The sequence below is a fragment of the Haliotis cracherodii genome, unplaced genomic scaffold, assembly GCF_022045235.1.
Source record: "Haliotis cracherodii isolate W230 unplaced genomic scaffold, xgHalCrac1.p SCAF_2, whole genome shotgun sequence".
NCBI lineage: Eukaryota > Metazoa > Mollusca > Gastropoda > Lepetellida > Haliotidae > Haliotis > Haliotis cracherodii.
Genome location: NW_027266275.1, coordinates 2,938,121 through 2,955,363, shown reverse-complemented (window position 1 = coordinate 2,955,363; position 17,243 = coordinate 2,938,121). Strand labels below are relative to the sequence as shown.

The following is a 17,243-nucleotide window of genomic DNA, read 5'->3' as shown; positions in this document are numbered from 1 at the left end:
ACTTGTCATCAACTAGTGAGTGAGTTTGGTTTTACGCCGCTTTTAGCAATATTCCATCAACATCATGGTGGGGGACACCAGAAATGGGCTTTACACATTGTACCAATGTGGGGAATCGAACCCAGGTCTTCGGTCACCACATGACAAGCAAACGCTTTCACCAGTAGGCTACCTGACCTCCCCTTGTCACCATCTATCTACATTCCCGAGTTAGCAGCCATTGTATGAGTGAGTTACGACAACACAGAGACTCTATTACCAGTGCAGCAGCAGGAGATGGAGGAGGAGATGGAATGGTTAGACAGACAGTGTTACCCCTGGCAGGAGGAGATGGAATGGTAAGACAGACAGTGTTACCCCTGGCAGGAGGAGATGGAATGGTAAGACAGACAGTGTTACCCCTGGCAGGAGGAGATGGAATGGTAAGACAGACAGTGTTACCCCTGGCAGGAGGAGATGGAATGGTAAGACAGACAGTGTTACCCCTGGCAGGAGGAGATGGAATGGTAAGACAGACAGTGTTACCCCTGGCAGGAGGAGATGGAATGGTAAGACAGACAGTGTTACCCCTGGCCGGAGGAGATGGAATGGTAAGACAGACAGTGTTACCCCGGGCAGGAGGAGATGGAATGGTTAGGCAGACAGTGTTACCCCTGGCAGGAGGAGATGGAATGGTTAGACAGACAGTGTTACCCCTGGCAACAGGAGATGGAATAGTTAGACAGACAGTGTTACCCCTGGCAGCAGGAGATGGAGGAGGAGATGGAATGGTTAGACAGACAGTGTTACCCCTGGCAGGAGGAGATGGAATGGTTAGACAGACAGTGTTACCCCTGGCAGCAGGAGATGGAGGAGGAGATGGAATGGTTAGACAGACAGTGTTACCCCTGGCAGGAGGAGACAGATCCACTACATCTCAAGTACCTGGAGAGCTACAGAACCTCACTGAGAAGCAGAGTGTTAGGAATCAGGGTGCAGATATAGGTAACTACATTCTCAAAATTCCACATGCCTTAAGGTTAAGAAACATTTTGCGAAAAAAAACTTGGACATGGTGTCCTATGTTGGAGAACTTGTACCCAATCCCATTCATTTTTGGGGAAAAAATAATTTCACATCAATATAAAAAACATATGTTTTCATGTAAAGAATTTCCTCCCAAACAGACTTTTCTATCCTCTGATAGCGACATGTTCCATTCTGTGACATGTGAGACTTTGACCGGGGCGCACTGCAGCTACTTACTCTCCGCATCTGAGTGAGATTAACACGAACATCAGTGGAACTAAAATAGTGCTTGAGTGGGCGGTCGTGCGTGCCCCCATATTGTTGGAGGATGGGACGCTGAAAACAACAAGGTGAAAATAACAACAGAAGCAAACACAAAGTGTGACAGTTATAGTGGCGGCATGCGATGTGAAGTGACAGTAACATATCGTGATTATTGGCGAGCCATGAGTGAGGGAGTGAGGGAGTGAATCTTGAATTAAACAGCATCATTAAACTTTGAGGGAGTTCTGGGCTAATGTGTGTAGACAAGATTCTCGGTACTAGAAGATACCATGTTTGAAACCAGTGCCATATAATTTATGCCGTGGTTTAGCATGCCACAGAACAAGCAAGGGATGCTCAATAATTGTTGTCAACCCAGATCATCACAGCCAATCACTGAGAGATGAAAATTGTTAAGTATTTTCCAATCATACCTTAATGGGAGAAAGAGGGTCACACATTGTACCCATGTTGGGAATTGAACCTAGATCTTTGGCCTGACAAATCAATGCTTTATCTGCTAGGCTACCCTGCTGCCGCACTGACCAGGAGAAATCACATAAAAGTGAAAGATTATATGTTTGTTACATATCTGAGTCTGTGTGCATTATGCTACCATGGTTATGAACATAAAATTCACCGGTACTGAAATAATGCTTCCTAGGTCAGGAGACAGTGGTCATTTGTAAGTATTAACCATCTTGCCACGGCAGCAATGGTAATGATGACATTACTCAAACGTAACAGCGTCATTACTCACATCATTGTCAAACCACACCATGACTCTTAGATCCTTTCAATGTATACTTAAGTAAAAGCTTCAATGCTTACAGCATCCATGTTTATGCTGTTTAGAGTGAGTGCGTATGGTTTTACGCCGGTTTTAGCAATACTCCAGCAATATCACAACGGGGGACACCAGAATATGCTGTTTAGAAGAAAAAGGAATTGAATCGTCTGGAGGTTTGTGTTCCTCGTGGACTTTCATGTTATTGGACACCCCTGTGGTAGAGTGTATTGTACATGGTGGATAATCCACTCAGTATATGCCCCACACAGGCTACCGACAGTGATATATGTGTGCCATACAAGCTACTGACTTAAACTTCCAGAACGCTGTGCACAGACTGCTATTGAATAAAGTTTTCATTCTGTTGTCACTGTGCCAGTGACACGATCATGTTCACATACATATGAATAGGTGACTTTCTTATCAATGGCACCTTTCATATCACCCCAATAGCAGACAGGCCACTAAATCAGGTCTTTGAAATTCATATAAATAGGAGTTTTGTTATCTCCCCGATAAATGAGTGGAAACTCAAGTGTTTTCATGTCAACATTTATATAGTTAAACCAGCTAAAACCTGAAATGTTTAACATAACCTGTCTGCTGGTTTGTCTACAGCAAGTTAGTGGCGCCCTCTGACCAGGGAATGAAATGTTTAACATAACCTGTCTGCTGGTTTGTCTACGGCAAGTTAGTGGCGCCCTCTGACCAGGGAATGAAATGTTTAACATCACCAATGTTACCTGACAAACATGGGGACTATATGCCCCTGCACGTGTCACTAGTTTAGCAAGTCTAATTCTACCCCAACTGTTGAAGGTCAGAATCCTCAACTCAACTGTAATCTTGTAATTGTACTGTTTGGGTTTGAGGAACCAGAGCTTAAAATATTCCACAAAACTATTAGCATTAGTTTTTTGTTTGGAAAAAGCTTCAACAGTATGAGACATTATCATACTTCCAGTGACTGGCTGTGTGTTAATCTGTTGGGTTGACATGGGGTCTGTTGTAGACTGCTTGTTGATGTAACCATGGACAAGTAGCTGATTATTAATCATACCAGTATCAATACATCTTATACTAATCATGACACCATTGTTACAATACATTGTTCTAGGCATATCATCTCCTTCTACGACCATCTCAGAACCAAAGCTACACATAGGGTTTGTGATACTTGTATTGTGACCCCCATGTGCTAACCTCTGTACTGCCGACCTCCGAATTGTGACATCCATATTACAGACAATGTAATTGGCTGTAGGGAGAAAATAAGCCAATGGCTATAAGGCTTTCATTGCAATTACAGCAATGAATTGAACTGAGACTTATCTCCCTTATCTTGGGGTGAGGTTAGGTGAAATGGGGTTTAACGTCGCATCCAAGATTATTGCACTTATATAGCGACGTGCATGTACGTGTGTGTGTTTGTGTGGCTGCTTGTACAAGTCCGGGCTGATGCAGATTTATAGTGCTAGCTCACTGAGATACCATGACTCCGAATTGACCAGTCCTTGTTTTAGCCCCTTAATACCGAGCGCCAGACAGGGTAACAACAAGTACTATCTTTTAACGTCTTTTGATATGACGCTGTCGGGATCAAACCCCGGACCTTCCGTTCTCCGGGCGGACGCTCTACCACTTGACCACGGAGGCGGTCCCCTTACCTTGGGGAGAAATGTTTTTTTCTATCATTCCAGCGGATATTGAGTGTTGTGTTTTTGTTGTTTTTGTTTGGAAAAAACTTGATCGGCAGGTCCCAAAACAACATTAAATAACTTTGGTGCAGCCTAACAGAACAAATTTTGAGTGGGTCCATTCATAAACAGTGAAAACTGGTATCAACAAGTGAGTGAGTGAGTTTTACACAGTTTTTAGCAATATTCCAGCAATATCACGTTGGGGGACACCACAAATGGGCTTCACACATTGTACCCATTTCGGGAATCGAACCCAGGTCTTTGGCATGAAGAGCGAACGCTTTAACCCCTCAGCTATCCAACCGCCTGGTATCAACAAGTATGACAAAAGCACTAAGCAGGTTTCACATGTATTACCCAAACTCAATACACACTAAAACAGAACCTCCAGAACACACACAGATCAAAGGGGAAACCTGATAACATAAAATCGGACTCTGAAAACTGAATGAATATCCTGAAAAATTACTCTGTGCAAAAATTGGTTATGAACAAATAAAAAACACACTCGATAGTAATTTTCATGTCATTAACAAAGGCCAAGTAATAAAACTTCATTGATATAAGGTATTAGCAAATCCAGTCTGGATCCCGAGTGTCACAGGCACTTATTTACACGGGTATTTCATCACGGGCGGTGTGTACAGGTGTAGCCTCCACTTCCACACACATCAATGACACATTATTGACATTGTCCCCACCCCATCACTCTACCCCCCACCCCCCCCACACACACACACCCCACCCCATCCCCCACCCTCCCACCCTCGTCACAGAGTTACAACTGACCCCAGCTTTACAAACCTCACAATAGACTAATTATGCTAATTAGATGCCATAAAATTAAAAAAAGATACACTGACTTATGTTTGTTTTTTATCCTATAATTTTTGTCACTGGGTGAAATAGAGCATAAAAGTGGTTAGAATTTGTCATCATGATATAATAAATGGAACAAAAATGTAAAATGACTTAAATATTATGGTGTTTTGTAAATTGCGTAAGTGAAAATTTCAGTCATTTTTCACATTGACTGCAACACGTACGGGCATATAAACCTAAATCACAAAGCCATGTCATTGAAATATTCATTCTGTACCAAAATTAACTAAATTGATCATCAAATAGTTGGTTTTCATATTATGTGAGTCAAATTCCTTTTGAACAGGATCTTCTTGCAAATAACAAACCAAATATAACATGCACAGCGGAAACTGAATAGTAACCATGGTAACTACGTCAACAACTGTGATACATAACACTGAGTTACTACTACATATCATGATAAAATAGGGAGTAACATTTGGTTGCCATGGTGACTAAGGTACAAACTGTTACTAAAGTGATATATCAGGAGTGGTTGACAAATTGATTGTTCTCATATGTGGATGCAGTCTTGATATTATATCTGTAAAATGTATCTAGATGTGTGACACAGATACCCTCTATCACATGTAACTACTCGTGTTTTAAAACATGAAACTTGTGAGCATTTCTCCCATTAAACCACCACAGAGACATTACACACCTACTTCAACAATAGACAAACACGATCTTGATAAAACATTTGTTCCCGTCATGTGACTGTATAACAAAAGAGAAAGTGTTTCCTTGCACACAGAACTCCCCGACATACACGACACGGCCCCTGAAGGGCACGGACACAACAGTCAGCTCGGCTCTCCCACTGCCCAGACTGTCACGATGTGATGTGGTACATGCAACGTCAATGACATGGGTCACTGCTGTGTACAATGCTGGTGGCGTGTGGTGCCCCAGTATCACACACTAGGCACAAACTATCATGAAATGTGACCCACCAGGAGATAAGGGACCTGTTGGGTGAATAATCACATTGTGACTTCTCATTATGCTTAAAACCTACAGTATCTATGGACCACAAAAATACAATTGTTAAGTTTTAATTCTTATTTTTTACAGACACATGATATCAATTTTTTTACTCACTTTCTGCAAAGTCCCATTTTCAGACTGTTTATGTAATAATTGCAGTTTTTTAATGTAATGTGTGATTAATTGAAAGTATGCTGTAATGCTTTGAAATCATGTTTTTTTTATTACATGACAAACTAACGAGAGAAAACTACAATATTTTTTTACAGTGTGCACACATGGTGAATTTTATGGAAGTAAGTTGACCTCAAACGCCTTTCTTTATGACGTCACAGCACAATAGTATCCTAGCACCCATAAGGCCCCTTTCCTCCTGGTGGGGCACAATAACTGTCAATGACTGTTCTTGTACCATATGATGCACAAGATACTATTGTACTTCCACAATCAGGAAATTCAAAGGTTTATTATCAAAGTTAGAGACTTTATGGGTATTTAGAAGATGTGAGGAGCATCCTCATCAAGCGAGCCATGACATCCATAAATCAAGTTTTCCTCCAGAGTGCATTGGACATTTACTTATATCTCACTTCATAATCAACTTTTATACCTCATTTAATCTATATTGTAATATTAAGGATGTGTACCTCATTAGTTTTTATAGCAACCTCCTCCTCAGGCTCTTATAAAACCTAATGTGGGGTGCATAAAACCACATATACCGCTCTCGATACTGCTACAATAAATTTATCTTACCAACATGTTTCAATCTGCCATTGTGAAAGAGCCTGTTCGTGGTGGGGTATAAGGGATTTATTCTCCCTCTCAGAAATTTATTTCCCTCCCAGATACATAGCATTTGTTTAAGATCATGTGATCCAATCAGATTTCAACATTCTGGCATGAAGGTAGATAAACAGAGTTATGATCCCCAGTATATAACATACCTATGTACCTTTCTCTTACAACAACTATTATGTCCTGGACTATGTCTTAATTTACACCAACTTTAATCTGGCACAACTGGCTCTACTTAGGCAATATGTATCTAATTATAACCTGCTTCATTTGAGGAAACACCCACATATGAATAAAATGAAGTTGTCCTACATTGCCTAGGACGGATTCTATTAATGTAAATATTGTTAAAGCTTGTAATTTAAACATCATCCTTAAAGAGGCTGTACATAATGTTGCTATCTCATATAAGAAATAAACGACTAGTGGTTGCGGATTATCGTACAATAAAACACAGCAGGGAAATTGAAGGCTGTGGCTCTCATGGTTCATTCTTCTTGCAGTGTTTTATTGTACAATAAACAACTACCACTCGTCAGTTATGTCTTAAATTCATTTCCCTGTGAATATACTATGTTCTCCCACCGTCATTCACCTGATGAGGGGCAGGAACTAGCCCTGACATGTTCCCGTTGTACTCATACAACAAAGAAGCTGTTATCCATACTAGACCTTGTCATGTCTATCATGATCCTTGTGTTACCAACATACTCGCACTCCCATGAAGCCATCTCGTTGTACTGATCCTGTCAAGGAGCTTGTTCCATTGAAACTCAGAACTGAACTATCCCAATTAGCATTTTTATGATGAAATATGACCCTGAAAACTTCCCGAGACCTTGTCAAACATATGTTTCACCAACTTACCAACGTGGTGTCCACGACATGTGCCATTATCCTAACTTTAAGGATGTCTGTCAATCAATTTGACGAACTCCGTGTTTACGCTGAGACGTAATCACACCAACTGCCTCCAGTCTACAACTGAAACCCGGCCCATACAATTACAGAGTTCCAAAGGGTGTGTGCTGGAGACATCAAAACAAGTTCATGTGTAACGACAACAACCGTGGTTAATAATTAATGGACACAAATTACACATTACAATAAAACCTATCACACGATGAAATCAGCAAGCCGTGAAAGCATTAGGAGTGTGAATGTGAGTTGTTGAGAGCTAGCGGTCCGCGTACAGCAGTAAGTGTTTACCGACCTGGACATTTTAAACTGTGGTCACCTTGGGTATATGTCCTGGACAAGGAACGGGTGACCACACTGGTCAGTCAGTGTCATAGTGTACAGTGGCCTTGTAGGCTGTTATACATGTCAGTCATTATGTACAGTGGCCTTGTAGGCTGTTCTACATGTCATAGTCATTATGTACAGTGGCCTTGTAGGCTGTTACACAAAAACTACACCAGCAGTCAGCATCATGTATATGCACAAGAAAGTTATCTTGCTTATATGTGCCATCTCGCCAATCTTAGCACTAAGAGGATCGTAACTCACATACTTTAACATAGATTTACGACAATCGGTATCTGGTGCAAGGGGCTTTGTATACAAGGCCCACATGTACATCTATATACCTATACGCAACACATCTAGCTTTTTCATCTATATACCTATACGCAACACATCTGGTTTATTCATCTATATACCTATACGCAACACATCTGGCTTATTCATTGCAGGTTGATTTGTGTACACATGTCTAGTGGACCTCTGGCCATCCTGGCTTTGTTGAATTCACCAAAATTGTCAAGTTTTCATATTTAAACTTACATCTGTGTGAAATGAGTAACAGGCATAATTGTAACAAAACACTCCTAAAAGGAGAGAGAATTGCTGCTAATTTATTTATTGATTGTGTCTGAATTTCAGGTGCACACGGAACCCTTGTGAAGCTTGCTGCAAGCTGTAATTACTATGTATTGATTATCAGTTTGTAGTTGTTAGACACTGATGTGTTGTGGAGGACACAAACAGTTCATCACGGCGCCTCGGTAAATAAATACACACATCTTGACAACAGGTCATGTGAGTAATGCAATCACCTCTTGGACCATTGCCTCATGGTCGGTTATACAAAGCTTGTGGTATATTAGGACCACTTTCAAAAATAACCCTTGAGGTGGGTGTCTATGCGCCTTAAATATTTAAAAGCAAATGATAGATAAAAACAATGTTCAACATAAGATGGTGCTGCTCCTTCACAACAAACTGGTATTTTCATGAAGAAAATTGTTTGCCACATAGCTCATACATGACCAGTTCACACTTAGTGAGAGCATCAGTATATAATAAAGAGAAGAAAGAATGTTGCCATGGTTACTATTTGTCATATGGTTAAAAAAGAAAATCACATTACAGTAACATGATAAACAACAAAATATCAGAAAGATAAAAATTGTCCTTGTTCATAAAAACACAAAACTGTGTGTGTACATGTCCTTCAAGATCTTTCTAAATAGCTAGACAACATTAGAAGTCTTTAGAAGCAGAATCACATCAAACGTATGACATAACCCTGATCCCGAGATTGCTAAATATGGAAGGAATCTATGAGCCTGCCTCCCAAACATGACGGAGCATAAACACAGCATTGTTGTTCAACACCATAGTCAGGACACAGCATATCTGCACGACAGTTTACAAACTGGATTTCGATTTCGCTGCACGATTGTGATTGGACTATGCAAAGACTCGTTACTCCAGCCAAAACGTAACTCCATAATACCAGCCTAGTTCTGCAAGGGTGGAAACTGGACTTTTATAGTCAGTTAACTCACTTGCCTCAGGAAGATGGACACAGAGTTGAAAACAAATATTTATGGATTGACTGACCCCAATATATATAAAGAAAAGTTTGAAAAAAACCCCTGAAACACAGAATTTCTTCATTCTACGGAATGAAAATTCATCCTATTGACTGGAAACTGCATACACCAGGAGAACCTGCAAGATCGACAAGATCTGCCTCACATGGCACCATGCCAATACACACTTGTATTCAGAAGAACAGAAACACATCATAAACATCTTTGTTTCATATTATTCGGATGACACCGGTCACATTTCATAACAACCCAATTCCCTTCTAGACATCAGACAGGAAACTACTTGGTCCCTAGAACCCCATCTAGTCAGCTTACACATCAGACAGGAAACTACTTGTTCACCAGAATCCCAATGCGAACTATTAATGGACTGTTGTAAGCCGGTGTTGTTTACAGCAGCCTGTGTCTGTGAAGACAACAACAGTGTCATGCTCCCTGTTCAGTGAACATAAATTGTCACTGCTTCGTGGCAACACTTGTTGCAAAATAGCTGTGAAAATTATATGAATGGACCACGGAAAATAAATGTTGATACCGGGTGTTCGCAAAAAGGGTAATTTACATAAAAAAGTAAGTATTTATGGTTGACGCAGCACAGCTCTACTCCTGCCATATGTAAGCCTGTAAACAAACCAGACAATCAAGTGATTGATGAACCAGAAAATCCAGTGAAACAATAGTACCAATATTGATTTTGTTGGAACAAATTAAAATAAATGTGATATTGAACATGACACCAAAACACACACAAAACAACTGTTCCTGTCCAGTTGTAGTGGAAGCTCTGCCAAAAACTAATCCCATACAACAAGTCCAAAAGACAGGCTGAATATTCAAACTGGTTAAGTAGAGACACCAAAACAGGGTAACTATGTCATGTGGCCAACCACTAATGACCACCGTTTCTTTGTCCTGTAATCCCAAATAAAAAATTAATGGTCTCCTCGGGTAGAAATCAATGCCCTACATTGTCACAGTTTGCCCCAATATTACCGACAGCCTCTCGGGACCACTAATTGTCCTCCCCATGACAGCTGCCTTGATTTATAGCTGGCACTTCACAACTCATTTCAGTCCTTGTGACTAACTAAAACCAGTATCGGAACCACTTGAAAGTGTTCATAGATAGTGCTTCTCAAAACTTAAAACTGCATGGACATTTGCCTGGCTTTGGAAAGCAGCACAATTGGCCAGGTACATTACACATTGCAGAGCACTGATCCAGTCCAGGGAGTGTCCAGATCATCGGAGCAGAGATCAATTCCTTTATAGGATCCATGACAGAATCATCACCTGTGTCATTACTGACAAGGATTGGGTATGAATAATACGGCTTATAATCAGGGCTGGGACCTCCATTTAACGAGATGCAGTACTTGTATGCAACTAGCACAAATACTCAGTATTCAGTATTGATGGTGTGGGAATCCATTTCTACTGTTCATGGGAGACAAATCTGCCATTCAAGGGGTAATAATCAATTTCATAGCATTAAAAATATGTTAGAATTCTTTGATAGCGGCAATAAATAAAATATGTTCAAACAGATTTTATTGATTTACCCTGGTGGAATAATATTAAATGTCGGGAAACATAACAAAAGACAAAGAACATGAGGAATCGTGTCTGTGTTCTCTCATCACTGGATCTGACTCACTACATCACACGCTAGCATAGCACAAGCTGAGATGTCAACCGATTCTCAGGAATTGCAGTATTAGCAAAGATGCTAAATGCAGCCTTATTGCCGATGAACACACACACCAGCACTGAAACTGAACATTATACGATTGCTATCCATAAGTGTGGGCTGATTCCTCCTTGCTTACACCAGTAATGCCTACTTCTGACATTACGTTTAGAAGTATGGCTTTCATTGACGGACTGTTTCAGTATCAGCTTGGCAACTGTAGAAAGAAACTTCAAGAACATTCTTTCCTTGTTTCGGGGCTCCTCAGTTAGGGGCGACTTCCTTGTACTATAGGGGCTTGATGCAGACACTGGTCTAGTGGTAGAGTGTTCCGGCCGGAGAGCAAAGACGGTCCGGGGTTCAATCCCTAGCGGCGTCACACCAAAAGACATTAAATGGTGGTACTTGTTGTAACCCTACCTGGGACTTGGCAATAAATGGCAAAAACAAGGACTGGTTGGCTCTGTGTCAGTGTACTGTATCTGAGTAGATGAGTGTCCAGATCATCGCAGCAGAGATCAATTCCTTTATAGGATCCATGACAGAATCATCACCTGTGTCATTACTGACAAGGATTGGGTATGAATAATACGGCTTATAATCAGGGCTGGGACCTCCATTTAACGAGATGCAGTACTTGTATGCAACTAGCACAAATACTCAGTATTCAGTATTGATGGTGTGGGAATCCATTTCTACTGTTCATTGGAGACAAATCTGCCATTCAAGGGGTAATAATCAATTTCATAGCATTAAAAATATGTTAGAATTCTTTGATAGCGGCAATAAATAAAATATGTTCAAACAGATTTTATTGATTTACCCTGGTGGAATAATATTAAATGTCGGGAAACATAACAAAGGACAAAGAACATGAGGAATCGTGTCTGTGTTCTCTCATCACTGGATCTGACTCACTACATCACACGCTAGCATAGCACAAGCTGAGATGTCAACCGATTCTCAGGAATTGCAGTATTAGCAAAGATGCTAAATGCAGCCTTATTGCCGATGAACACACACACCAGCACTGAAACTGAACATTATACGATTGCTATCCATAAGTGTGGGCTGATTCCTCCTTGCTTACACCAGTAATGCCTACTTCTGACATTACGTTTAGAAGTATGGCTTTCATTGACGGACTGTTTCAGTATCAGCTTGGCAACTGTAGAAAGAAACTTCAAGAACATTCTTTCCTTGTTTCGGGGCTCCTCAGTTAGGGGCGACTTCCTTGTACTATAGGGGCTTGATGCAGACACTGGTCTAGTGGTAGAGTGTTCCGGCCGGAGAGAGGAGACGGTCCGGGGTTCAATCCCTAGCGGCGTCACACCAAAAGACATTAAATGGTGGTACTTGTTGTAACCCTACCTGGGACTTGGCAATAAATGGCAAAAACAAGGACTGGTTGGCTCTGTGTCAGTGTACTGTGTCTGAGTAGGTTATTCATGTGAAACTGCGACATGGTATCTCAGTGAGCTAGCACTATAAATCGGCATCAGTCCAGACTAGTCCAAGCAGCCACATCACACCTGTGCATGCACGTCGCTATAAGTGCAATGATCATGGACATGATGTTAAACCCCATTTCACCCTACCTCCCAAAGACGCATTACAACAGCTATTTCCTGTAGATAGACTCGCTCATTAAGGTCGCAAAAGGCATGTAATTCTCCATACACCTGGTAGAGTACAGCTGTGGAGGAACATGGAGGATGTCAAACTGAACTGGTGGTTCGATCATCAATCATAATTAATGAATAATTAGAAACCATTTAAATCTAGGGCTCAAGACTGATTGCAAATGTGCCATCATTCATTCAGAGTACTGACCCTTTATTAAATCTGAATGGTACATTCATTAAGAGGTAGCGTGGCAGGAACTTGATGATAAGGAGTTTTTTAATTTGAGTTTGAATCAGGATGCAAAAACTCAGTTTCTGGATAATGTCTTGAGTACATAAAAAGATTTTCCAGCTTTCAAATCCCCTTTGACATTGTTTAACAACATGTTTGATTCATTCGGACTGCAGAAACATTTTACCAAATATAATGATAGCATATTTTTTAAATAACATACTCCAGTGATCAGTGGATTCGTTGTCCTTTGACATATTCACACTGCAAAATTTATCTCAGCAATGTATATTTAGTTTTGTTGTCATCAAAAAGCAGAGGTCTGCGATGGAGAGCGTTGATGAGGAGAACGGAGGTCTGATGGAGAGTGTTGAAGAGGAGAGCGGAGGTGTGCGATGGAGAGCGTTGATGAGGAGAAGGGAGGCCTGATGGAGAGTGTTGAAGAGGAGAGTGGAGGTGTGCGATGGAGAGTGTTGAAGAGGAGGGGAGGTGGGATGGAGAGTGTTGAAGAGGACAGCGGAGGTGGGATGGAGAGTGTTGAAGAGGACAGCGGAGGTGGGATGGAGAGTGTTGAAGAGGACAGCGGAGGTGGGATGGAGAGTGTTGAAGAGGACAGCGGAGGTGGGATGGAGAGTGTTGAAGTGGACAGCGGAGGTGGGATGGAGAGTGTTGAAGAGGACAGCGGAGGTGGGATGGAGAATGTTGAAGAGGATAGGGGAGGTGGGATGGAGAGTGTTGAAGAGGAGAGGGGAGGTGGGATGGAGAGTGTTGAAGTGGACAGCGGAGGTGGGATGGAGAATGTTGAAGAGGATAGGGGAGGTGGGATGGAGAGTGTTGAAGAGGAGAGGGGAGGTGGGATGGAGAGTGTTGAAGAGGAGAGGGGAGGTGGGATGGAGAGTGTTGAAGAGGAGAGGGGAGGTGGGATGGAGAGTGTTGAAGAGGAGAGGGGAGGTGGGATGGAGAGTGTTGAAGAGGAGAGGGGAGGTGGGATGGAGAGTGTTGAAGAGGAGAGGGGAGGTGGGATGGAGAGTGTTGAAGAGGACAGCAGAGATGTGTGATGGAGAGTGTTGAAGAGGAGAGCGGAGGTGGGACGGAGAGTGTGAGGAGAAAAGAGGTGTGTGATGGATCGTTTTGAAGAGGAGAGCGGAGGTGTGCGATGGAGAGCGTTGATGAGAAAAGAGGTGTGTTGAAGAGAGGTCATGAAGAGAGTTGAGGTGTGTCAAATGAATGGACAATATAGGTTACTCTGAAACTAGACCTGTTTATCTCTTTGACAAAACTGCTCCTGACAAATATTATAACATGGAAAAGGTCTTGTTTTCTTCCATTCCATCAAACCCACAAGAGAGAGCACCAAGTTGTCATGATGCAAGTGGGGCTGTGGCAGACATGCCAGTGTCCTGCGAAACTGCTGGGGAATCATACATTCCAAGGAAACACAGAGAAACATGGTACTTACAGCTTTCATCGGTGGATGATCCAACACTGGATTCTGTGATCCTGAGAGGTCAAAGCCATCTTCCAATCGCTTGACATCAAAATAGTACTTTCTGAAAAACAGTATTGGTTTCTTTAAATAACATATTTACAAAAACATGACTATGATAAATGCAGGCAAAAAGTGCCTAAATAAAATTAAACATTCCAATGTCTTTGACCATAAAGTATCCCCATCATTGTAACCATAGCAATTAGACATTTGGTAGAGAGTAACACAATATGTTAATTTTTATGTTTTAAAATATTAGGAACATATTCTAATCAAACAATTGTTTTGAGTTATAAGTAACCACTCCCTAACTTGTTATGCATATCATGTTTCTTATTGTGAAATAGTTATTTCACTATCAATAGTTTTCCCAATCCACCTGGGTCCAATACTATCTTGAATACCTATAGGTTCACGGCCTCCGCCTGCCATTTTTGTGAATCAAAACTAGGAAAGTAAAAAAAAACAATATTGATGGGTCAGATTTTCTGTTAATTTTAAAATATTTTTTTTGTTCTTAAATTGCAAACTTTTACTCATGAATATCTTGGTTGGAAGAAAATAAAACTTGAGAGACACAATGTAACTATTTAACACAATAGAAATGCTGAGCGCCAAATATGAATATAACTTTGTTCAGATTAACAGAATTTCAAACACAGATTTGAAGGCCCAGCAATTTTCTACAATTCCACAATAGTAGTTTTCAGTTTCAATAAAACATTGGCACAAAATATAAAACATTGTGTCACATCCAATCATGCCAATAGAGCAACAATAATAGAAGGCCGAAGGAGAATCCTAAATTTGGCTCCAATGCATTATTTGTGTCAGCGAGTGAATGAGTTGGGTTTAAACAGTATTCCAGTTATATTGCCGCGTGTCAGCTTAATGTGGGAGGAAAGCTCGAAGTGATGCAGGTCTCAGACATTTACCACTTCGGTGAAACCCACGACCACAGGTATGGTGCTGACAAACCTAGAAACATTATCGGTATGAAGTGGGACTCGAACCTTCAATCATAGGTTTCTGGCGTGCCCAAGGCACGCAACTCTGCACAGCGAATTGCGGCGCCTTAGACGACTGGCCCACCCGTGCCCCCTTTTATGTCAGTAATAAGTTCAGGAGGGTTGAAAGAAAAAAGGTCTGAAAACATGCAATAAACCAGGTAACCGAGGCTGACCGCCCATTAACATGATTAAGTCGCCTCATGTGACTAGCAGGGGATGCTCTGGGGTGCTGTTGTAGACATATGCTTACCTGGAATCCCCAGGGGGAGCCAAAATATGCAAGTCAAATCCTCATTTCTATTTCATAATCATCTCTTATGTGGCTGCAGAGGGGTGTGTGAATCTTTTGAAGCTTGCCAAAAATGACATTTGCAATATGTTTTTCTACAATCTCATTAAAAAAAGATCTTTCTGCATGCTACTGCTACACAAAGATCTGAGGACATAACAGTACACAGGTCACGTTATGACCTTTCATGAACTTTGACCACCCAATGAAATGACTGACAACATGAACAAGGAGTCGACTTTAGCCAATCAGAAAGCAGCTTTCTCGATCTTTACAGCACAAATTTCAAACTGGCAACCCTAATTCTAGACCATGCTTTTAAAAATGTTTTAACAAAATCCTCGATTCAAAAACTGATCGCCACGATATGGCTGAAATATTGCCGATGTGACGTAAAGCTTTAACTCACTCATTCACTCAAACACTGAACAAAAGAGAATTCCGAATGTCAAATAGATGGCTGAGAGTGTATGGTAGCACTTCCAACAGGGTAAATGAAGCCCATTCCCTTTCAGATGTTTATCCCATTGAAATGAGGTGAGGTGAAATTGGGTTTAACGTTGCGTCCAAGATTATTGCCCTTATATAGCGACGTGCATGTACTTGTGGCTCACAGCTTGCACTAGTCCGGACTGATGCCAATTTATAGTGCTAGCCCACTGAGATACCATGCCGCAGTCTAACATGAAGACCCCACTCAGACACAGTATACTGACTCCGAGCCGACCAGTCCTTGTTTTAGCCCCTTAATGCCGAGCGCTAGACAGGGTAACAACAAGTACCATCTTTTAACGTCTTTTGGTATGACGCGGCCGGGGATCAAACCCTAGACCTTCCGCTCTCCGGGCGGACGCTCTACCACAAGACCACGGAGGTGGTACCATTGAAATGCAAGATGGGCGACTATTTCATGGAGTCAGTCCTACAGCCCATTCGAAATACCCAGTGTTACTCCTTTGAGGATGTATGATTAGAACACACATTCCGTCTATAACTTTCCAGATCTGGTAAGAGACGCTTTGATTGGTCGAATGAAAGGTGGTCCTGACATTGACATTGGGGTGTCCTCCAATCTTTGTTTAGCAGAAGAAAGAACTCAAATCTGATTTTAATGAGATTGAGTTTTCTATAGGTGATCAGGTGTACTAAGTGTAAATTTACTACAACACTTACTCATTTGGTGATATGTTTTCAAATATGATACCAAGTCTCCCAAATGCAATTATTGGCATTCATCGACATTGTGATCACAAATCCCCTGTTTGGCCAACAAGCTGTACAATGTTTGACATATGATGACTTTCAGAAAGATTTCTGTAAGTTGTATTCATTTTATAAGTTATGCAGATCCAATGGGCAAAAACAATTCCCTATCACAGTTCACCCTTTACATTGAAAAAGAGGCAATTCTTTTTTCTTGTTGAAGAGGTCAAATCCTCGGAATCATGCAAAATGTAACTCTGTGGTGAATATTTGTACAAAATGTAACTCTATGGTGAATATTTGTACAAAATGTAACTCTATGGTGAATATTTGTACAAAATGTAACTCTATGGTTATTATTTGTACAAAATGTAACTCTGTGGTGAATATTTGTACAAAATGTAACTCTATGGTGAATATTTGTACAAAATGTAACTCTATGGTGAATATT

General features: G+C 41.1%; 1 protein-coding gene across 7 annotated transcripts in view; it reads right to left on the bottom strand.

Moving 5' to 3' along the window:
- Nucleotides 1-17,243, bottom strand: part of LOC139469448 (uncharacterized) — a 53,075-nt gene that overhangs the window by 33,879 nt on the left and 1,953 nt on the right. For 6 of the 7 annotated variants that reach the window (XM_071251620.1, XM_071251616.1, XM_071251615.1 and 3 more), the window contains exons 2-3: nt 14,261-14,351; nt 1,246-1,344 (exon numbers count right to left, since the gene is read on the bottom strand). In XM_071251620.1, coding sequence (XP_071107721.1) covers nt 1,246-1,344; nt 14,261-14,351 — 190 coding nt within the window. The remainder of the gene's footprint in view (nt 1-1,245; nt 1,345-14,260; nt 14,352-17,243) is intronic. The other variant, XM_071251621.1, reaches the window with a different exon arrangement.